Source organism: Notamacropus eugenii, chromosome 1 (assembly GCF_028372415.1).
Source record: "Notamacropus eugenii isolate mMacEug1 chromosome 1, mMacEug1.pri_v2, whole genome shotgun sequence".
Taxonomy (NCBI): domain Eukaryota; kingdom Metazoa; phylum Chordata; class Mammalia; order Diprotodontia; family Macropodidae; genus Notamacropus; species Notamacropus eugenii.
This window is the reverse complement of record NC_092872.1, coordinates 143,199,589-143,223,849: the sequence shown is the minus strand read 5'-3', so window position 1 is coordinate 143,223,849 and position 24,261 is coordinate 143,199,589. Positions and strand designations below refer to the sequence as shown.

The 24,261-nt window shown below is 36.8% G+C and overlaps 1 protein-coding gene across 6 annotated transcripts in view; it reads right to left on the bottom strand.

The window, feature by feature from the left end:
* Window positions 1–24,261, bottom strand: part of WDR72 (WD repeat domain 72) — a 302,488-nt gene that overhangs the window by 256,830 nt on the left and 21,397 nt on the right. For 3 of the 6 annotated variants that reach the window (XM_072616190.1, XM_072616144.1, XM_072616164.1), the window contains exon 2: window positions 3,650–3,814. In XM_072616190.1, coding sequence (XP_072472291.1) covers window positions 3,650–3,802 — 153 coding nt within the window. In that variant the 5' untranslated portion in view covers window positions 3,803–3,814. Of the gene's footprint in view, window positions 1–3,645; window positions 3,815–16,847; window positions 19,316–24,261 lie in introns of those variants that run through there. The other 3 variants (XM_072616155.1, XM_072616172.1, XM_072616181.1) reach the window with 3 other exon arrangements.

The window sequence follows — 24,261 nt, the reverse complement described above, 5'->3', positions numbered from 1 at the left end:
TTTTTCTCATTCAAATATTCAGATAAAATCGACAACACTATAATTTCAGAGGCAATTCTACCATAATTGTTTGCAATGGAAGCAGCACAGTACATGGAATGTTCCCTAACTGGGGAGTTGAAGGACCTGTGTTCAAATTTCACGTCTGATTCTTGCTACCTGTGTGACCTGGAATAAGTCACTTAACCCCTTTGGTCTCATTATCTCATCTGCAAAATGCAAGTGGAGGGAGGGTTTAGAAGTTCCAAGGTCCCTTCCAACTCTAAATCTATGATTCTATGATAAATAAATCTATGACAGAGAATTACTCTATGTATCTAAGAAACCTACCTTTAGTATTAAAAGGCAAGGGGAGGATATAAAAATTAAACTACAAATCGGAAAAATCATATAGAAACTTCTGAAATGGAAAGGGAATTGTCAGCATACTACCACCTTAAATTATGAAAGATTGCAAATTTCAGAATTATAAGGGTCACCTTTTCCTCATGAACCAGTACTCCCTAAGTCCTTTATCTAATCCAGAAAAATATTTGAAATGATGCTATCTCAGCCACATCCGTGAAAGGATTAGAATCACTGTGTTATTTACAACGATCAAAGCTAAGATTCAAGCCCAGTCACCCTATTAATGTCATATCTTTTCTGTGGAAGCCAGGATACTCTTACAGATAAAGGCACACACATTCTCCCAGCAATCGCACTTACAGGACCCATTCACCTTTGGATTTATTCCTTTTAGCAGTTTACTGAAGCTCAGCCTGAGCAGTGGATCAGGGCAAATCATGAAGAAAATTTGCTTTCATTTCTACCAGTTGACTCTTAGGGGACAAACCACTCTATGGGCTAAGTAACAGCCTGACACTTAACTGCCATTCAGAAGTAATCCTCTCTCTGCCAGCAACCTAGGACAAGTCACACAACTTTACTTAGGATCACAGATCATAGATTTAGAGGTGGAAGTGACTAGAGGGCATTTAATCCAACCCCTTCACTTTATAGATGACAAAAGTGAGGCCCAGAGATGATAAGAGATGTGCCTGAGATCAAACAGGTTGAGAGAATCAGAGCCAAGGGTTCAACCCAGGTTTGTCTTGACTCCAAATCCTTCATCTTTTATGCTGCAACAATTGCCCCATCAGCTTGCTTCTTCTCAGGGTCACATGAAAAGGAAGGATTTCTTTAAATAGCAAATATCTATCATATTATTAAATAGTATATCAATTAGCAGGTTATCCATATTAAATAGCAAAATATTTATTACATGTATAAATGTGTTTTGTTAATCAAAATTGGTAAATTTTAGATCCCTCTAAGGGAGAAGTGTCAAATATGAAGGCCCTTCCTGCATCATACAGCTTTAGAATACAATTGGATGAGATTAAAATGTATAGAATATGTTAACATAGGGGTTTTCTAAGTCAATATTAGCATCTACCCTCCCCCTACCCCCCCATCCCTACATTATACTCCTTTAGAGTACAGTTGAACGAGATTAAAATGTAGTTGGGAAATAGTTAACAAAACAAAAATACAATAGAACATAGATAATGTTAACATATGGTTTTCTAAGTCAATATTCCTGCCTGCCCTGCTCCTAACCCCCATCCCCACCATGGAACCAGAGGTTTCTAATTGAGCTTGGCACTATGTCACTCTCTCAAAGTTCCTCTAAAGATGACCAGTGAGGTATTTGGATTACAGCACCTGACTCATCCTTCTTCTATTTGAGTGATTCTTGGAAGGGCTTTTATATTCTATTTAGCTGGGCACCTGGAAAGGCTTTGGGGCTATCCCGACCCTTAACATAGGCAACAACTAATGAACAAAAATTTTTAACAACCTATTTTGTTCTAAGTTTTGGAGATAATAAAAACATAAAAATGACATAGTCTCTGACCTCAAAAAGCTTTCATTCTACCATGAGGGATACAACAGGTTCTCACGTAATTAAATATAAGATGTATACCAAATAAATACACAGTGATATGGGAGTAGGAGGCACCAACAATGGAAGGAATCATCAAAGGCCCCTGCAAGTAGGCAATATTACAAGCTAAGCCTTGAGGGAGATAAAGCAAGGGATAGAGATGTCCAAGGATATTTGATTAACAAATGTGAATTTCTAATAGGTAGAATTTCAGGTGTGTGAAGAAAAATTCTGGGAATTATGGTTGCAGAATATAGCATGTATTAGTAGACATGACCGAAGTGCTTACTCATTTTGATTAAATACATTTCTTTATTATTATATTTATATTTCTTTATTATATGATATATTATTATTGCTGCCCTACAGGTGCCTCTTATCCCAAGCAATTGGGAAAAAGATATTTTCTAAAGTACCAAGATAACATTTGAAAGAGTTGCTTTCTCTTACCTACAAGATCATTTCTCTCATTGACGAGAAGCCTTTCCAGATCCTTCCAACTGCTAGTACCCCTCCTTCCCAAACTACTTTGAATTACTTCTTATTTTCTTTATGTTTATTCCGTATATGTGTATACACACACACACACACACACACACACACACGTATATGTGTATGTATATAGTTGCTTCCCCCTTAGAATGTAAGCTCCTTGTGAGCAGGGTTCATTTAATTTTTAGTATTTTTATCCTGAGCACATAACACAGTTGCCTGGCACACAGTAGGCACTTAATGAATGCTTGAGAAATGAATGAAAGGGTCCTTGATCTTTTATTCAGGAATTTATTGATAAGCACAGGCCAAGCCCAAGGCGGACTTCTGTATATATGGCTTTTAGAAATCCTACAAGAGAACTGTTCAATGACAAGAGATTTTAATTAATTATACTATAAAATAGAATTACAATTAATTGTTAATTTAGGTTTTATAGCGACAAATTTTGAAGGCTAAAAATAGTCTTTGCTCTTTAAAAGGCTTCTTAATGAGGACAGTATACTTTAAGTACATCGTTTGTTTAAATGTTCAAATTGGATGAGGGGTCCATGGGAGTTAAGCAAACATCTATTGCAATATGTTAAATGTTTATGACTTGGGATGAGGACAATTAATTGCTAATCAATGAGCTCAATCCTAGGTGAGGTCAAGTTTTAGAATAGCAGAATGACAACAGTAAATTCAATTTAGAGATCTTCAAAGTGGGTTGTAAAAATCCCAGACAAGTCTGGCTAGAGAAATAGAAAGAAGGCCAAATTGACAGGAATACCTAGATAATTAAGATATTACTCATTGAGCTAATAGTGGTTTTCCAGGAGGGCCCCTGCTTTGTTTCAATGAATGAACTATAGTTTTCAGAATTATAGTTCTAGGCTTCCAATTCAGCTACTTTAACTAATAATTCAGGATATAAAACAATACAATTCTAGGCACTTGACTCGATTAAAATGTTTTTTGAAACCTGAGAACTTTTCATCAAACAACATTTTCAAATATGATCATGAAATAACTTGAGAAACTATTTTCCATCCAATTTAAAAGTAAAATTGATTCTACTAAATGTACATATTCTAAACTCTGTTTACTGCTTCACTTAAACATGATATTAATTGCCATAGGGCTGTTCACATGGTGTTTTACATAAGCACTCAAATTTCTAAAATGCAGACTCACTTTATCAATAATATTAATAAGAAAAATCAGTATTCTGTGGTACCCACCAACCTTTAGTTCAGAGGAAAGATTCCAGAGACACAGTTGACCCTCTTGGCTTCCTGTAACAACAGTGTGTTGATCATCTGTAATCATTATGGCGGTGATACTATGAGAAGGTGCCTTTTTCCCCCATAATGCTACTGCCTGCAGAAAAGTCTTCATGGTGTACAAAATCTGGATAAAGAAAAAGGTAATAAGAACAAAAGGTCATAATATTTACTCTTTTGGGGGAGTCCAATTCAGGCTGTGGTCACAACGTTATCTTAAAACATTACTAAAAAACTAAAATAAAAAAAATCTAATGACAAAATATCCATAGAACACTTTTTTCTACTAAGGATTATATAGTAGCTATAAAGTAGAAATTAATGTTCCTGCTTGTCAGATGAGAAGATGTCAAAATAAAAAGAAAACTCAATGTCATTCTGTAAGATATACCGTTGCTTGCCTCAGTCTCCTCCAGGGAAAATTGAGGGAGCTATACTAAATGATGTCCAAGGTACCTGCCATCCCTATATCTCTCTAATCAAATATTTAAATATTTAAATCAGCACAGGGAGGCTGATTCCTCCAGTAATACAGACATAACTCATTTATGTGTACCCACTTGAAGAGCCTCTTGTCCAGATCCTCACATGAGATCTCTACCAGGAGTCCTCTCAACATGTCAGGGTTTTCCCTATATTCTCCTAACATCATAATATCCTAACAACATGGAAGAGAATGTGGACTGTCAGTTATTTTGGACTCTTGCCATGTAGTCAGTGTATCTTTCAATGATACTGTATCACAATTTTTAAGACAGTTATGATTAATTCTCCCACTTTTAATCAAAATCTTGATAAACTGGACTGATGGAAAACAGGTGAATCTCTTATCCTAGAGATAAGACAAAGCTATTCAAAGAGATAAGAAAAAGTTATCTAATATGGAAAACTACCTCGAGAGGCAATAAGTTCTCCTCATTGGTTTTTAAGCAAAGGCTAGATAGATGACTACTTCATAGCTATTTTGTAGAGGGGATTTGCATTCAGATATGGGATGGAATAAATGGTCCCTGAGGTATCTTCTAAGTATAACATTCTGTAATTCTATGAAACTAACTTATCTGTTTTCCAAATGCAATGCGAAGCCCATATCTTTAAAACATGATATAATTAACCTATTTTATAATTAACCCATCATCTTGCATCACTAACCTGGTCTCAAAGTCATCTGGATGTCTACTAAGTCTGGCCCAATTCCTGCTTGTATGATCTTTGGGACATTGATAACTTCCTACATAAGTACCATCATTTTAAAAAATTTATCTGTAATTGACCAATCATTAAGCATTTATTAAACATCTACTATGTATCAGGTACTGGATATAGAAATATAATGAATGAAACAATCCCAACCTGAAAGGATTTTATATTTTAATAGTAAAGATGACAAGTACATACACAAGTATATGCAGAAAGATTTATTAAAGATTTTTTTTCTCCAAGTGAAGCAATGATCTATGCATCCTTAAAATAAAAAGATGTTGATAATTCCTGGTAAGGGTAATCAAATAAACTTTCCTGTAGGGTAAGAAATTATTCATAGTGCCCATTCATTGCCCATCCCCACAATAGCTTTCAGAGAAAATCTACCAAAGGATAGACATCAGAATACATGCTGGTGAAAAGAGTACTCATGCCTATAAATCAACAATAATTAAAGGATTGAAGGGTAATGTGTTTAGTTATATGCAAAATCACAATCTATGTATCTCAACTAATAAGAATACTTGAACTGTTTCTAAATTACATTCTAGATATAAAGTATATTTTGAATACTCACAAAAATTACAGTTGTCAGTCAAACTTCTAGATTTCTTTTCTGGGCTCTAGTACTTTGTCATCATTAAAAATCCACCCAAATTTGTTTAATAGACAAAAGATTCTGTATCTCCAAATCTTCAGCTTCCAGAATCAAGTCAGTATTTTACTATAGACTACACCCATTGCAGTTTGGATAGATCTGTAGAACTCTTTCTAGGGAATAGAAGGATCTGAAGGCTTGGCTCCATCCCAGGTAGGTGGGGAAGGAAGGTGGTATTTCAGCACTGAACACATCCAAGGAGGGTAAGTTTTAAAAGAATGAAAGCACCAGACAATGCCAAATGGATAAGTCACTTGCTAGTCCCTAGAATTAACCATACCTAGGCTTATGAAAATATACTGGTAACAAGTTAGAGAGGGAAAGAAAAACAATTCTTTTAGGCATCCACAATACCAGTTGAGATTATAATTCAATAAGCACTTACTAAGTGCCTACTAAATGCATGAAAGTGCATTTAGATGCTGGGAGAAAAGGCTAGGGTCTCAAAGAATGTGATTCTTTCTATCCAGTTCAATATTTTGTTCTTCCTTAATCTTAATATTTAGTAATGAATGTTTATTATATCTAATTATTTGCAAGGAGATTTACTTCTATCATTCAGTTAGTTTACCTATACCTATTGATGAATAAACTGTGAGCTCACCAGACCAAAGATTTAGAGCTAAATGGGATCTGAAAAATCATTGACTCCAGCCCTTTTTTTTTTTTTTTTTTTTTTACAAATGAGACAGCTGAAATTCAGAGATTAAATTACTTACTTAAGGACAAGCAATCTTATCATAGAGACTCAGAACTGGAAGAAACTTCAGTCTCACCATCTAGTCTAAATGTACAAGAGTCCCTCTAGAAAAAGAAAATCAAACAAGGACACATCTTACCTTTGATCGAATACCTTTCATGAGAAGGAGCTCATCACTTCCACAGGGAACCTAATTCATTCTCTTTTTGGGGAATTCAAATTAGTTTCTTTTTTCCTTCCATTAAGTCTCAGTTGTCCTGTTTGCAGTTTCTACACACTGCTTCTGCCCCCTTCTCCCATTCCCAACATCACATTCAAAAAATCTTTTTTTCATGTTGCCTTTATCATCATTAGATTGTAATGAAAGAAAGGATAGTTTTTTGCTTTTTCTGTACTTGGCAGTACTTGGAACATAGTAGGTACTTAATAAATGCTTTCTGACTTGACTCTTATAAGTGACAGCCTTTAGACATTTGGGGGAAGTTCTAAAGCTCCTGTCTCTTCCCAGCCTTCTCTTTTCAAGGGTAAACATCCCAAATTCTTTCAAATAAATCTAGTAAAGCATGATCCTGAAGCCCTTTTGCTAATCTGATTAACTTTCTTTGGATGCTCTCAAGCTTTATCAATTACCTTTCAAAAATGTGGAACCCAGTTTGTCCAACTCCAAATCTAGCAAGACTCTTCCTGCTAAACCACACTAGCATTATACCACCCCAGGAGGCAAATAGTTATTAGTTTGCCTATAGATTAACACATAATGATTGCACTTTTCTATGTAAAGATTTGGAATCACCAGCAATGGCCCATCACCTCTTGTGATTTCCTACTGTCTTGCTGTCACTGAAATTTTTCCAAATGTCTACATAGAGGTTAACTAACCTTATGCAGCAGAGACAGGAATTTTCTCTTAAGACTAATAATGAGGGGGCGGAGCCAAGATGGCGGGGTAGAAACACACAAATACGCTAGCTCCGAACCCACAGCCCATGAAATATCTGTAGTAAAGAGCTGCCAATAAATTCGGGAGCAGGAGAAGCCACATAACAGCGGAGCGGATAAGATTTCTGTTACAGAGGGACCTGCAAACCTCTCGCAAAAGGTCCGTCGCGCTGCGGACGCGGAGCCCAGCCTAGCCCTGCCCTGGCCCGGGCACTGAGAGGAGCGGATCCGAGTGGACTTCAGGGACGGGATCTCCAGCGGCCGCACAAATCCCTCCACCCACAGGTGACGGGGGTCGGGGAGAAGGTCTCTTTGGTGGGTCGAGAGGGGAGTGGGGTGCCCCCATACTCAGGCCCCCTCAGGAGGCAACAGCGGAGGCGGGAGCAGACCAAGGCTCCCCAAGCAGGCAGGAGCCCTGATCCATTGTTGAAGGTCTCTGCATAAACCCCCTGAGGGAAATGAGCCCAAGAGGCGGCCCTGCCCCCACCTGAGCACCTGAATTTAATCTCAGACAGAATAGCAGCCCTGCCCCCGCCAAAAGCCCTGAGGCTGGGAAGCAGCATTTGAGTCTCAGACCCCAAGCGCTGGCTGGGAGGATTCAGAGGCGAGGTGGGTGTGAGGAGAATATTCACAGGTCAAGTCACTGGCTGGGAAAATGCCCAGAAAAGGGAAAAAAACCAAGACTATAGAGGGTTACTTTCTTGGTCAACAGGTTTCTCCTCCCCTCCTTTCTGATGAGGAAGAGCGGTGCTCACCATCAGGGGAAGACACGGAAGTCAGTGCTTCCACATCCCAGCCCACTCAATGGGATCAAGTTCTGGGAAAAGGTCATAAAGAGCTCAAAAAATTTTCAAAATTATGTTAGAGAGGTGGAGGAAAAACTGGGAAGAGCAATAAAAGACTTCTAAACAAAGTATGAACAACAGATCAGCACCCTGCTAAAGGAGACCCAAAAAAATGCTGAAGAAAATAACAACCTGAAAAATAGGCTAACTCAACTGGCAAAAGAGGTTCAAAAAGCCAATGAGGAGAAGAATGCTTTCAAAAGCAGAATTAGCCAAATGGAAAAGGAGATTCAAAAGCTCACTGAAGAAAATAGTTCTTTCAAAATTAGAATGGAACAGATGGAGGCTAATGACTTTAGGAGAAACCAAGAAATCACAAAACAAAACCAAAAGAATGAAAAAATGGAAGATAATGTGAAATATCTCATTGGAAAAACAACTGACCTGGAAAATAGATCCAGGAGAGACAATTTAAAAATTATGGGACTACCTGAAAGCCATGATCAAAAAAAGAGCCTAGACATCATCTTTCATGAAATTATCAAGGAATACTGCCCTGATATTCTAGAACCAGAGGGCAAAATAAATATTGAAAGAATCCACTGATCACCACCTGAAAAAGATCCAAAAAGAGAAACTCCTAGGAATATTGTGGCCAAATTCCAGAATTCCCAGGTCAAGGAGAAAATATTGCAAGCAGCTAGAAAGAAACAATTTAAGTATTGTGGAAAAACAATCAGAATAACACAATATCTAGCAGCTTCTACATTAAGGGATCGAAGGGCATGGAATAGGATATTCCAGAAGTCAAAGGAACTAGGACTAAAACCAAGAATCACCTACCCAGCAAAACTGAGTATAATACTTCAGGGGAAAAATTGGTCTTTCAATGAAATAGAGGACTTTCAAGCATTCTTGATGAAAAGACCAGAGCTGAAAAGAAAATTTGACTTTCAAACACAAGAATGAAGAGAAGCATGAAAAGGTAAACAGCAAAGAGAAGTCAAAAGGGACTTACTAAAGTTGAACTGTTTACATCCCTACATGGAAAGACAATATTAGTAACTCTTGAAACTATTCAGTATCTGGGTACTTGGTGGAATTACACACACACACATGCACACACGCACACACTCATAGAGACAGAGTGTGCAGAGTGAATTGAATAGGATGGGATCATATCTTAAAAAAAAATGAAATCAAGCAGTGAGAGAGAAATATATTGGGAGGAGAAAGGGAGAAATGGAATGGGGCAAATCATCTCTCATAAAAGAGGCAAGCAAAAGATTTTTTTAGTTTGGGGAAAAAGAGGGGAGGTGAGAGAAAAACATTAAGTTTACTCTCATCACATTCCACTAAAGGAAGGAATAAAATGCACACTCACTTTGGTATGAAAACCTATCTTACAATACAGGAAGGTGGGGGACAAGGGGATAAACAAGGTGGGGGAGACGACGGAAGGGAGGGCATGGGGAGGAGGGTACAATTTGAGGTCGACACTCACAGGGAGGGACAGGATCAAAAGAGAGAATAGAAGTAATTGGAAGCAGAATAGGATGGAGGGAAATATAGTTAGTCTTATACAACACAACTATTATGGAAGTCATTTGCAAAACTACACAGATTTGGCCTATATTGAATTGCTTGCCTTCCAAAGGGAGGGGGTGGGGAAGGAGGGAGGAAAAGAAGTTGGAACTCAAAGTTTTAGGAATAACTGTCAAGTACTGTTCTTGACGCTAGGAAATAAGAAATACAGGTAAAGGGGTATAGAAAGTTATTTGGCCCAACAGGACAGAGGAGAGGATGGAGACAAGGGCAGAGAGGAATGATGGAGGAGAGAGCGGCGTGGTGATGGGGGCAATTGGAATGCTCGGTGTTTTGGGGTGGGGGGAGGGGACAAGGGGGGAGAAAATTTGGAGCCCAAAAATTCTGTGAAAATGAATGTTAAAAGTGAAATAAATACATAAATTAAAAAAAAATAAAAATAAAAAATAAAATTTAAAAAAAAAAAGACTAATAATGATCTGGCAAAGAAGACTCAGCCAAAGCAATCTGTTTGATAAAGCAGTGTTGTAGAAGCCAACACTAGAGAAAGCATATAGAAAGAGGGAACATCTGATACAGTTAAAAGCTGCAAAGAAATCAACTAGACTGAGGAAAAGGCCTCCAAAAAAGGCAAAATTCTTGATAAAGTCTATTTTCCTTTATACTCGTGATGACAAATTGTGCTGAAGGTCCATACCATGCCCTTCCCCAATGCCCAAAGACTATGAGGGCCATATTTAAAGCTGAAAGGGATCTGAGAGGTCCACTAATCCAGTCCCCTCATGGTATAGAGAAGGGATGTGATAAAATAGAAACAGAATGAAATAGGAATAGTGAACTTGAAAGCACGGGATTTGAGGTCATCGCCTAAATCTGCTACTTTCTACCTTTGTGATCTTAGGCAAGTCATTTCACTTTGGGCCTCTCTGGGCCTCAGTTTCTCCATCTGTAAAATGAGAGTTGGATCTCTAATTATTGTTTTTCTCTAGTCATGTCCAACTCTCTATAACCCTATTTGGAATTTTCTAGGCAAAGATACTGGAGAGGTTTGTCATTTCCTACTCCAGCTCATTTTACAGATGAGGAAACTGAGGTAAACAGGGTGAAGTGACTTGCCCAGTGTCACACAGCTCCTAAGGCCAAATCTGAACTCAGGAACATGAGTCTTCCTGACTCCAGGCCTGGTTCTCTAGCCACTGTACCACCTAGTTGTCCCAAGGTCCCTTCCAATTCTAGATCTATGAAACTACAGAACTGAGACCCAGAGAACTGAAGCCCCTCGTGGCCAAGATCACACAGGCAATATGTAGCAGAGCAGAAATTCAAACAAAGGTCCCCTTCAGTCTTTGGGGAATTTTACAAATCCCAAGACCTTCTATTTTATACCATAGTACAAAGGGGTTCTGGACCAATTCAAATCAATTTCCCAGAAATGATTGCTCAAAATATCATTATGAGCATTTACACCTCAGAAATCAACAAGCCTGCAAATCAGGGCTTGATTTATTGTTTTATTGATTAGCTAAACTTAAAGTGATAAGGAATGTTAATAAGGCAGATTAAATGCAAAAGTGTTTTGTACACACATTTGTTTCCCACCCTGGAGCCCATTGTTAAACATTTACCAACACAGCCCTGACACTGGTTTTCTAAAATTTTATGATTTCACTTTTAATATAAGAAATTTGATATACCATAAATGAAAATACTTAAAAATAATAAATGAAAATTTTGGCATGGAAAAATACATGCATTTATAAAAACTAATGCCCTTCTCACTGAGTCCCACTACCCCACCTCATTTTCTATTGTATTTATCTGAATGCCTCAAGCAGCCTATAGGAATGGTCACACCTTTGACTTAACCATCACCCTAAAACAGGAATTCTTAACCTTCTGGAATTCTGGAGAGGCCTATAGACTACTTCTTGGAATCCTGTTTTTAAATACATAAAATAAAATCCATAGGCATATAAAGAAAATCAATTATGTTAAAAATAGTTATTAAAGTATTTTTTATGAAAAACACTCAAGAGCCCCAGTTTAGGAACACTGTTTACCTCCATAATCTTGAATATCAAAGTTCCCCCTCTCTTTTCACAATGTCCTTTTTTGCATTTCTTCCTCTGTCTGATTCTTTCCTCAGTATGTGTGTATGTATGTGTATGTAAAATACACCAAAAATATAAAACTATGTTTCAATACAGTAGATTTCCTTTCTAATCCTATGTATTTTATTTTAAGCATTTAAAAACATTATTCTGAGAAGGAATCCATAGGCTTCAGACTGTCAAAGGGGTCCATGAAACAAAAAAAGGAAAAAAATCCTATCTAGATAGATAATTATATCTAGATAGGCATGTATATGTATGTCAGTCAATAAACATTTATTAACCACTAAGCTCTGAAAGGCAAAAGACTGTTCCTACCTTCAAAGAGCTCTGGATATAATAAAGAAAAATGAAATCCAGAGTATAGTCTGATGAGAAATGAAGCTCTGTATGTGTATATGTGTTTGTATATGTATTTGTGTATTTATGTATGTTTATGTATGTATATATGTATGTACGTATATGTATGTGTATTTCCTCCTGTTAGACTAAATTCCATTAGGGTAGAAACTATTTAAAATCTAACCTGCCCTTCCCATTTCCTAGTATGGTATTAGCTACACAATAGGGACTTAATGTCTGTAGAAGTAAAAATGACAATCATAAGTTATTAAATATTAAATTCTAAGTCATACTAAGCCTTAATCTTCACAAAGGAAGTAAAACCAATGTTAATCAGACAAGATTAATTTTCAATAATCTAGATTGGCTTTCTATAACCCAGTAACCCAGAGACAGGAAATAGATAATCAATATATACCTGATACTGCCAATACTACAGTATTGTCTGTGACCTTGAACAAGTCCTTATCTATAGAGGAGAATAATGTCATCTTTCCTACCTACATAACAAGGATAAGATGAGGAGGAAATAAGTGAATGTATGTAGAAACCATAGTACATAAATTATTGTATTTATATTCCTAACTATTACATCACACATACCTACAGAATGTAGAGCACAGAGAGAGCACAATATAACTCAATTCATTTTGCAGATAAGGAAACTAAGTCCCGGAGAACAAGTGACTTGCCCAAAATTAGACATTCAGTTAGTGATCGATTGAAGCCTAGAAACCAGGTCAAAACTTGTGCTCTAATATTCTTTCTGTGTAAGTAGAATGAAGGAGACAGGCCTGCAAATCAAGCATTCTCAACAATTCAACTAAAAAATCCCTTTGCATTTTTCATAGTTTTGCAGCTTACTGAAGAATCAAACCATTTTACCCCACCCTCTGAAAGTTCCTAGCCATACAGAGTATACAGAATTCAATATAGTTTCCATTATCCTTATAAAGGATTCTTGAGACTCTTTATAAAACTTAAATCAGGTACTGAACAAGCCATGAAAGATCCCTCATCAAAGCTCAAAGTCAAAAACCTTCATTTCTTTATAACTATTAACCTTCATCCTACCTTTGTTTCTTTCCTGAATCATAAACAGTACTTGGCTTCCTTGTGAGTTCTGTCTGACATAGTACTGAATGCTGCAATTGTGGTTTTATGACTGGTGATCACTAGACACTAAAACTGGTTATTCCCATTGTAAACAGCTTCACGCAGTCCTCTACGCCCAATTTTACCTCTCTAGCTTCATTAGCCCAGGTAGTGTCACTGTTCCCATCATTATTCATTAGCAAAGTGGCACAGTGGATATAACATTGCACCTAGAGTCTGAAAGACTTTGTATTTAAATTTTGTCTCAGATGCTTATTAGCTGTGTGACCCTGGACAAGTCACTTAAGTCATGTCTCAGTTTTCTCACCTGTAAAATGGGGATAATGACAGCACCTACGTTGTTGTGAGGATAAAATGAGATCATATTCATAAAGCACATTGCAAATCTTAAGGCACTATGCAGATGCCAGCTATCATTTATCTCACTGATTTTAGGCACCCAGACAAGCAATATCTATTCCTGCCTCTTGGATCACTTCAAGACTCAATTCAAAGGAAGCTCCTTCAAGAGGCCTTTCCTGATTCCCCTCAGTTGTGAATAACTTGTTCACCTCCAAATTACTACAAGCTTTATTTTGTATAAATCTTCTTTATCTGTGGATATCTTGCATCTTGCTAATGGAATGTTAATTCCTCAAAGGGAGTACCTCTCTCTACGTTTTGTACTTGTATTCCCAGCAACTAGCAAAGTACCTAGCACATAGCAGGTGCTTTAATGTGTCTTGATCAAGTGATTAATTGACTGATGTCTGGAACATTGTGGAAATGACAGAAAATCTAGGTTGCATCTAGCTTCAGATGAAGGATAAACCTATCTCAAAAAGTTGATGCCATGGAAAAATCATACAATCTGCAATTCCCATCTTCTCCGAAATTTCATTGTGTCTTTATCCCCAGTCTCTCTTCCTGAAACTGACAGGAATGCTAGGACTCACATCCAAGGCATAAACTTCAATTTGATGCATTTATGGGAGAGGGGGTGTGAATATAATTTTCCACCCCATTTCACAATATGACATTTACAAAATATCTGATTATCTTAAAGGCATATCTTGATAGGCAAATTACTGTTATAGATCTCATTATTTCATGCTCTTCCACCCTACCTAAGTCACTTTTAAGTATAACTTAGTTGAAAACTTAAAACTAATCAAAGGGCATGTTACCATCTACAATTCCAGGGACAAAGCCATAGGATGATGAAACTTTTGTTTCTCATTTTTCTTCACTTTTTTTTTTTGAAAAAATGCATACTGGAAGGAAATGACAACCCAAAGTTCCTGTTGTGAAAGTGTATTACCTAACTATCTAAACTCATACAAGAATTGTCTGATCCTGGCAATGGAGTAATCTATCTTTGTACTTAACACTCCAGAAAAAGTTGAAAAAAAATCTCTCTTGGAATCTTCACTTAAATCTTCTTATGGGGTATCCAACAGTCTCCTCTCTGGCCATCAGGGGTGTAACTTCTTGGGCTGGAGAAAGTACCACATTTATCTTCTCTACAATTAACTCCCACACCCCAAAACCATGTTCCACTTTGAATTCAGAAGTAGTCTGGATATACACGCATGTGACAGTTTGTAAATTATCTCCTTAGGTATGAATCGGAGAGGAATTTAAGACTTCTCTGAGACTCTTCATTAACCTCTCAGATAGCTCCCCATATTGGGCCTTCTCAAAAGAGCAGATACATATTTTTTATAAAATATTCACAATCCTAGGATTGATACTTTCATAAATATAAACTTATCAAATCACTCATTTACTGCCTAACAAAATCTTTAAAAACACTGTCTTCAAGGCTTGAGACCCAAATAATCAATTCCCAACTCTTTCAAAGATTTCTTTTTAATGTCACAAAATTTCACAGATTCAAAGGATTAGTATTGTAATAATTGATATCCATTAACTGAGAAGATATATAATAAAAAATCCCCTATAAATCTAATAATGTCTTTAAAAGATTTATTTTCTTAATCAATTGGCAATGGCATGTTTCCTTTCCAGACATGTCTAATGTCAAATTTGTACTGGACCTGTGATTTCATTGGAGGAGAAAACAATCTCTACCAAGTTAGACTGGCATCTTCCCTTCACTTTATAGTCTTAGAAACTTGCCTTGAGACCTGAGACGTTAAATCACTTTCCTATAGCCACTGTGTATCAGAGGTATGACTTAACCCATCTTCCTATATCCAAGACCAGTACTCAGTTCACTAAACTATGCTACCACAATGTCATACATAAATTACACATACACACATTTCAAATATATTTGTATATACATTTGTGTACTTGTATACATATGGATACAAATTACTATTACCTAATCTCAACTGTGCCCTTAATATAGTAAGGTAAGCCTTTATGCCTCTCTAATCAACTTAATATCCCACTCAAAAAAATGAGGCTATTACAAACTTTCTATCCCTCTTCCATCCTCCCATCACACACCTCAGCCCTCCAAGATGAGGGCTGTACCAAATACTTCACCAAAAACAAAAACAAATGACATCTTCCCCCAAATGTTCTCTCTTTCCCCCTTCTCTTCATCTCACACCACTCAAAAAATTCTCCATTATCTCCTCCTTTCTTCCATAATGATGAAGAAGTGATCTTTCTCCTTGACAAAGCAAGCCTTTTAAATACACACTTGGTACTTACCATTCCCTCTTCTCTAGCAGACTACATCCATTATCTCCCTAAGCGCTGGTTGCTTCTCTGCTGTCTAAAAACATTCCCATGTCTCTTCTATTCTTATACTTTACTCCCTTCCAAGCAATTCATGATCTAGCTTGACTTGGTCTATCTGATGTTCCTCAAACACACAGCACTCCATCACCAGCTATCCTACATCTCTGAACATTCTCCCTTCTCACCTCTACCTCTTACCTTCTGGGGTTACCTCCACAACTCAGACTAAATCCCACCTTCTGCCAGAGGCCTTTCTTGATTTCCCCCAACCCCACCCCTGGTAGTTCCTTCCTTCTAAGATTACCTGCCATCCACTCTGCATGTATCTTGAATTTTCAGGGTTATATACATGTTGTCTCCCCCATGAGAATATGAGCTATTTAAGGGCAAAGAGGTTTTGGGAGTTTTTTGGCCTTTCTGTGTATAAACTAGAACCTAAGATGTATCTAGCACACAAGTACTTAATAAATGCTTGATTGATTGATACAGTGTGTCCATTTTCATATCTATGACTTCATCAGTGTAAGGAACTCCTGGTGGGAAAACTCCCTCTAATACACCATTTTTTTTCATTTAACAAGTATTTATTTTCTGTCACTGCCTCTCACCCAATGGAGAAAAAAACAACAACAAAATCCTTATATCAAGCATACATAGTTAAGCAAAACAAATTCCAACATCAAACACATGAGGAAAAAAATTTTTTTTTGGCATATTGACTATCACCTCTCTGTCAGGAGATGTGTAGTATACTTCATCTTGGTCGTCTAGATTAAACATGGTTGGTTATTGCATTAAAAATGAAGATCTGACACTATTTCTAACCTAAAATCTTAAAGAGATACCTCAGGATACTGAAAGGTAAAAAGATCGGTCCCTCTAAGCTTCTAAGGCCAATCCTCTCTCCACAAGGTCATAACATCTTTGAACATATGTTTGGGGCATTAATAATCAACAAAAGACGTTTTTGCTTATTTACAATTTTGAGTCTGGGTGCCTATTTTGTTGTGCTATAAAATACTTGCTGCAATATGGATTCAAAGATTTTTTCCAATAATTCTTACCCTTCAGGGCTGGGAAACCCTGGTGTAGAAAACAGACATATTACACCTGAGACATCCTAGCATGGCATCATCTTTTCATTTCCTGAAAATGATTTGCCTCTGTGTCTGAAAACAAAAAAATAATCATTTTAAATATATTTTTTTAAAAGTGATGGTGATTTTTTTTTTCCTCTAAAGAAGCCACAGTATCTGGGCATTTGTTCAATAGAGAGGAACCTCTCTGTCACAGTTGCAAGGAATTTTCTCAACAGTGATTACTCAATATACCTCTTCACCAACCATCAGGAAATTTCCCCCAAAGTTAGAGACATGGTTAAGCAGCTGTCTATAGAGATGGGTACGTATTTATGTATACATCTACACACACAATAGAGCACACAAATTGTTACTAAAATGAGGACAGAAATAAAACAGCCGCTACAACCTAGGTATTCTTAGGCTTTTTCTATCTGCTTTCCTCCCGCCTCCATACAAATGCCTTCCAGTTACATAGTTTCTGTTTTGTCTATATTTCTTATACACTAATTTACATTTAATAGTAAACTCTTTGAGGGCAGGAGCTACTCCAATTTTAACTCCATAGCTCTAGGGCCTGCTACATAGTAAGTACTTAAAGGCTTGTTAAGTCACTCAACTGATAAGTAGTCTGCATTTTTAATAGCAGAATCAATGATCAAGTGGATAAGAATTCCAGGAAAAGATGCAGCTCCATTCAGTGCTGTTTATAAAAGTTATAGGAAGGCAACCTCAATCAAAAGGTGTTTCTTAAATGTTTACTATGTGTCCAGGACTCTGTGAGGTTTATAAATAACGAGAAGTAAGTATAAGTTCCATGAAGGCAGAGTCAATGTGTTATTTGCCTATGTCCCACAGAAACACAGGCATTTAAGACTTAGTTGAAATGATTGCTTGTTTGGATGAACAGCTTTTTAAAAAAAATTGTTTTTGTTGTTGCTGGTAAACGAGATGGGTTGGGAAGGGTTACATTTGGAAATTAAGGTGATATTAAAAAAAAAAAAAAGATGTCAATAAAATTATTTTTTAAAGAACCTGCTACAACTGAAATGAGCAGAACCAGAAGAACAATTTATACAACTGTTGTGGTTGAGTCCTTTCAGTTGTATCTGACGCTCCATGACACCATTTGGGAATTTCTTGATAAAGATACTGTGGCTATTTGCCATTTCCTTCTCCAACTTGAAACTAAGGCAAACAGGGTTAGGTGACTTGCCTAGGGTCACACAGCTAGTGGGAAATGGATAAAGAAATTTTGACATATGAATGAAATAGAATAGAATGAAATAGAAATTATTGCACCATAGGAAATTATGCAATACACAGTTTCAAAATGAAAAGAGAAGATAAAGATTTTTTTGAACTGAAGTGGTATGAATTACACACAAGCAGAACAATTTATTCAATAAGAATATAATGAAAAAACAACTTTGAATGACTTGAGAACACTGAACAAAGCAGTGGCAAACAACAAATTCAGAAGTTGAAAGAGGAAACATGCTACCCGTTTCCTGACAGAGAGAAGACAAACACCAGTCATTTGACTTTGTATATTTGTTCCAAGAGTTTTTTCTTTTTTTTTCTTTTCTTTTCTTTTTTTTTTTTATCTTGAGTCAAGGAGAGAAAACACAGTTATCCCTTCCACCCTGTGCGAGGGTTAGGGGTGTGGTGCCCCCCCCTCTGGAAAATTTGTGTAAAAAATTTGGCCTTGTCTTTATCCTAGAGAAGAAGTTTACATTATTAGGGTATTAAAAGATAAAGTTGTGTTGATATTAAACAGTACTATATATATATTTTATGCATTTCTGAGTTTCTAAACTTTTTCTGTCATCTGCTGGGCTTCACATATCATCTGCAGCATCTGCAAAGCTCCCCCAAAATTCCCATTTAATTTCTTAGGCTGACCTGTGATATATCAAAACCTCGATGGGGAAAGTCTCTATGTGGAAGGGACAACTATAAATGGTTATTAATTGAAAAAAAAATTAAGTTTACAAATACTTCTAGGATCCCTGGTTTCATTTGTGTCAGCTTCCCCACCAATGCAGACTGCTTTCTTTCTCTGCTTTGGTAGATGATCTTCAAGAGTTCTGTGATCATCTCCTTGCTAGTCAACCGTCCAGCCTCTTCCTATTTAAGTAGACTGTTCCGCAGATGGCAGGTACAGTAGGTTATTATGAGGTCTATACCTGAAGTCTTCCCAACTGAGTAAGACCTACTAGAGCTTATGCTTTGCTGGCATATCCTTCAAGAAACTATTCATCCTTCTAATACCATAATGAAGCAATGGAGGAAAATCTTTGCAGAGGTACACAGAGATAGTGAAGGTTTAAATCTGAGATGTCAAAAGCTACTGACTGCCCACATTTCTGGAATTGGTTAAAATATAATTGTAAATATTTAACAAAATAAATAAAAATAAAATAGAACACAGATGATCTTAATATGTGGTTTTCTGTGTCAATGTGGCCCCCGGGGATCCCTATATGTGGGTTACTTGTTTCCTGTTTCTTTTTAAATTTAACACTACTGAATAAATTATATATATATATATATATATATATATATATATATATATATATATGATCATGGAATCAGAACTGAGAGTTATCTTTAAGATAAGTTAAGGGGAAGGGAAGAAAAAAGGAAAAAATATTTACATGATAATTTTGTTATGTATTTGAAAGGAATAGCAAGTTGTACATAGTAGATGTACGGTTTCACATGCAACTGTCTTTTTTCGTTACACTAGGTTACAGAAATGTTTGTTTTATTTCATAAATTAAAAATAAAATTTAAAAATGTAAAAGATAAGATATTGCATAATATCATGACTATTCCTTCAAACATCTGTCAAGTTCTATTGATGCTTACTATCTAAAAAACATTTGATCGAGTCACATATAGTTCTTGGGTCTTGGTTTCCTCACTAGAAGAGTGTGGTCTATGAAGTCCCTTCTTGCTCTAGAATTATAATCCATGGTCTTATGATTTTGCTTCCCCAGTATATTTCATATACATTCCCTTTCCTTTCTGTTCTCACTGCAGCTAACCTAGTGTAAACTTTCATCCACAGAGTTGTTAATAGCCTGCTTCCCACCCCCCCAGCTAAATTTTCATTTTCATTCCCTCCCACCCCACCTTTACACTGGCAGTGAAAAATTCAAACAGAAGGGAGCCACCAAACTATACATAAGAATCCCTTGCAGGGTGCATATTGACTTAGAAAACTACAAATTAACATTATGTATGTTCTATTGTATCTTTGTTTTATTTTATTTTTCAAATCAGTTTTTATTGTTATTTTCTGTTTCTTATATCACTATATTTATCCCATGTATCCCACTCCTGCCCCTCCCAGAGAGCTATGCCAGAACAAAGTGTTTTTTTTTTTTAAGAAGAAAAAAGTCAGCACAACTAAGCAATACAAATGAACCACTGTATTTTTACTTATTTTGCTAAATGCTTCCCAATTATGGTTTCATCTGACTGGGTGGCACTCAGAAATACTGAGGGCTGCATGTTTAACACCTCTGCTTACACTATTTCCAGAAAAAAATCTTCCTAATAAATAGCTCTGATCATCTTTCCTCTATTCAAAAACTTTCAATGGATCCCCATTACCTCCCAAATAAAGCAATTACTCTCCATGTTGCTAGCAGTTAAGACCCTCTTTAATCTGGTTCCAACCTAATTTTCCAAGGAAATCTCAAAATACTCTTCTTTCCTTATTTTGTATTTGAGCCAAACTGGAAGAGATCTTCCCATGTCATTCTGTTCTTTCCTGTCCTTTTGTCTCTTTTACCCAGGAACCCTAAGGGTCTTCCCCTCCCACTTTGATTTCTTTTTTTTTTTTTTTTGATTAAAGGGGCCAAGCCTGCAGTAACTTAAAGAAGTCTATTCATAAAATGGGTATATCTCACTCCAAGTAAGATTCTGATAAGACCTTAGCCTGAAAGGGTCAGAGTCTCCCATTGCCTCCTGGGCCATCTCCAGTCGTCCTGATGAATATCTAGTCACTGTATCCAGATGGCTCAGGAGAAGAAAGTGAGGTTGATCACCTTGCACAGACCTCCCTCAATCAAATCAAAGTCAACTGCAAGTCATGTCATCAATTTGATGTCATGGTCCTCTTCCAGAACGAAGGACAAAACACACAAACAAGTCATTTCCTTTCTCTGGACCTTTGTCCATACTATCTCCCTTACCTGTAATAGAATAGAATCTCCATCTATTGAAGTCTCTCCATTTCTTCAAGGCCCAAATCTTCTACAAAACCTTCCCTGACACTCCTCACCAGCTCCCTTAATTCCCAAAGAAAAGTGATGTTTCCCCTCAAATTCCTCACAGTACCTTGTCCAATTCCTCTCCTTTATAATTATCACAATCTTCTTTATATTACTGTTGCATATTGTATCTTTTTCTCTTATTAGATCATAAGATTAAGGCTTTAGAGGTGAAAGGGACCTTACAGGTCACCTAGTTCACCTCTCCCAGTTTTATAGTGAAGGAAACAGAGTTCCAGTGAAGTGAAACAACTTGCGTCCTAGGTCACACAGGTAGTAAGTAGTAGAGCCAGGATTAATGTCATTTATAGTTTTCTTTGAAACCTACTCTTTTCCCTGAGATATCTTACAAAATAATCCCTCAATGCTTTTAAGACTGCATGCACAAATTTTCACATGATGTACTTGGTATATCCCAGCTGCTCTTCCCAATGTCATCTTTTCAAGCAACATTTTAATTTAATATAGTACAGCTGAGAGTGAAGTGTTAAGAGTCAAAATGTGGTGGTTCTGCTATGACTAATAATGAAAATAATTCCTTATAAAAACAGTGACAAAGTTGTTCAATTTTCCATTTTTTTGGTATCATCCTCGCAGCTCTATCTTGGAATTTGGATTAGCTGGTTCAGGTGAATATCATGAGAAACTGCATTGTTAGCCAATCTCACTTTCAATTTTGGTGAGATCTTCAAGGGGAAGGTCCATGACATACCCATATTTGTAGCCCCAGTACCTAGCACAGTGCCTTGGACACATAAATGCTTAATAAAGCATTAACTCTTTTTCCTTTTTTTTGCGGTTTGTGGAGATCAGATTACTTTGTCACACATTAAACATAAAAGTTAAAATCCAACTAAGATTCAGGAAGTAAGAACTATTCTTTTCATATTTCAAATAACCATGTAATAAGTAGTCCTCATTAGAGGGAAGCAAAATAAAGAAAATCAGCGTTCAAAGAATTAGTTTTGGGAATCAACACAATCCCATTTATGAAGGGAAGCCAACATCCATTTGTCTCATGGAGTTACATCATATGGGGAAGTTGATGCCTGACAAGAAACAGGGATAGGTTAGCCATGTACCTGTATGATAAAATCAGATCCAGAATCTAGACACAAGAATAGTATTTGTGAATTTATGAGCAGAGGAGGTCCTTGTTGATAGCTTTCAGCAGCTTTGTAATAAGTAATCAGGCTGCTGATAAAACCAAAACAAAGCAAAATAAACAAAAACCAACTCTAGGTTCCCAATTGAATTTCACAGACTATTATTTTTTCGCATCTCCCATAAATGCATCTTCTGACACAAAAGATCCCCACATATGCAGACCCTCAATACTTCTTGACTGACTATAGACAGAGGTCTTGAGGGTACATAACCCAAATAATTGTGTCCTTAGCTATTTACATTCATAGCTTTTAGAGTGCAAAATGGCCTGAGGCAGCAGAAAAAAAGTAAGTGAATATGAAAAAAATAGCAAAGAGTCTTGTGAAGAAGCAGAAGAAAAAGGAGAAAAGTTGCAGGGAAAGCCTATTTGAGTGGGTGGCCAGAGTAAGGATGGAAAATAATTCTCCACAATATACAGATAATTGAGAGTTAACTGGGTTGTTAGTGACACAATTTGCAAAAGCTTTCTTTTTTTTTTTTAAACTTTATTGTTAGTTTTTTAAGTAACAAAAGCTGTTTTGTTTTCAGGTGCTCCTTAGGAAAAAATCTCATCTAATCAGCAGATTTTAATCAGATCATTCCTTGGAAAAAGTTAAATCTGTTTCTACAAAGTCAAAAGCTGCTGGAGGGCCTATTTGGACTACACATAAAATTCCACCAGGGCTGCCCATTCAAGCTTGTCAGTTTCTGAATTAACCCCTAACCAAACATTAAGGTCCAGTTCCTCCCATATGTTTTTATTAAGTGATTAATTGCAGTTTAAGTAAATTCTCAAATTTAATGTGTTTTTTAGGTGGGAATACCTTGGCAGGAAATTTCATTGTTTGAACTGACTCATGCCAGGCAGAAAACAAAGAGAAATATAGCATTGGATCAGAAGACAATCATTTAAAAACACTGTTAATCTTTATTTCATAACATCACAGATTTGGAGCTGAAAAGGACCTAGTCTGATGTCATTTTACAGATGAGGAAATTAAGGCCCACAGAGGTTATAACCTATTTAATGGCACTCAGTGGTAGTAATGACCATGAAATTAGAGCCCAGGTACCTTGACTAAATTCTTTAGAACATGTACCTTGGTTTAACTAAGAAAATCAGAAATTTCACATGCCTGCCCCCCTCCAAATTTTTTTTCTTGCTATGTAACTTAATCTGGCAGTCAGTATTGTTCCACAGTACTATTATTCATCTGTCTGATTCCCAAACACTTTCAACTGCTGATATTTCAAACCTTCCTCACGGATCTATTTTCACAAACAACTGCTCTACTAAGCTCCATCCTCTCTATTTTCTGCCATAGTTCCATGATATTTCTGAGTGCCAGTAGTTTCCCATCCTCCCACATCTCCAGTTCTCTCATTACTTATGCTCTCCTCCCTTTCTCTTGATGCAAAGGAAAAGCTTTTCTCCCTCCAGTCCAAGGCTATTCCAATTAAATAGTCTTAGCAGTTATGTGCTGACTTGTAAGCATCCAACCCCCAGCACAGAACAGCAAGAGCACAATTGCGAGTTCCATCCTGTCTTCTCTAGCATATTTGCCTCCTCTATAATCCCAACTCTCGTTTATCTTCAGTCTCTCTCAGTCTATCTACTGCATCCCTACTACCTTTAAATATGTCCATGTCAGTCTCATTTCTCAAAAAACCCGCTTGATCCATCCATTCCTCTCAGCTATTTTCCTCCTTCTTCCATTTGGACTAATCAATCAATGAATCAATATTTATAAGTGCTTGCTTTATACCAGGCGCTGTGCTAAGCAATAGAGGCAAAAGACAGTCCCTGCCTTCATGGGAGAAACAACCTGCAAGCAAATACATTTAAAGCAAGCTAATACAGGATAGATTGGAGACAACTGACACAGGGAATGCACTGGAATTAAGAGGGGCTAGGGAAGGCTTCTTATAGAGGATAGGATCTGAGTTGGGACTTAAAGGAAGTCAGT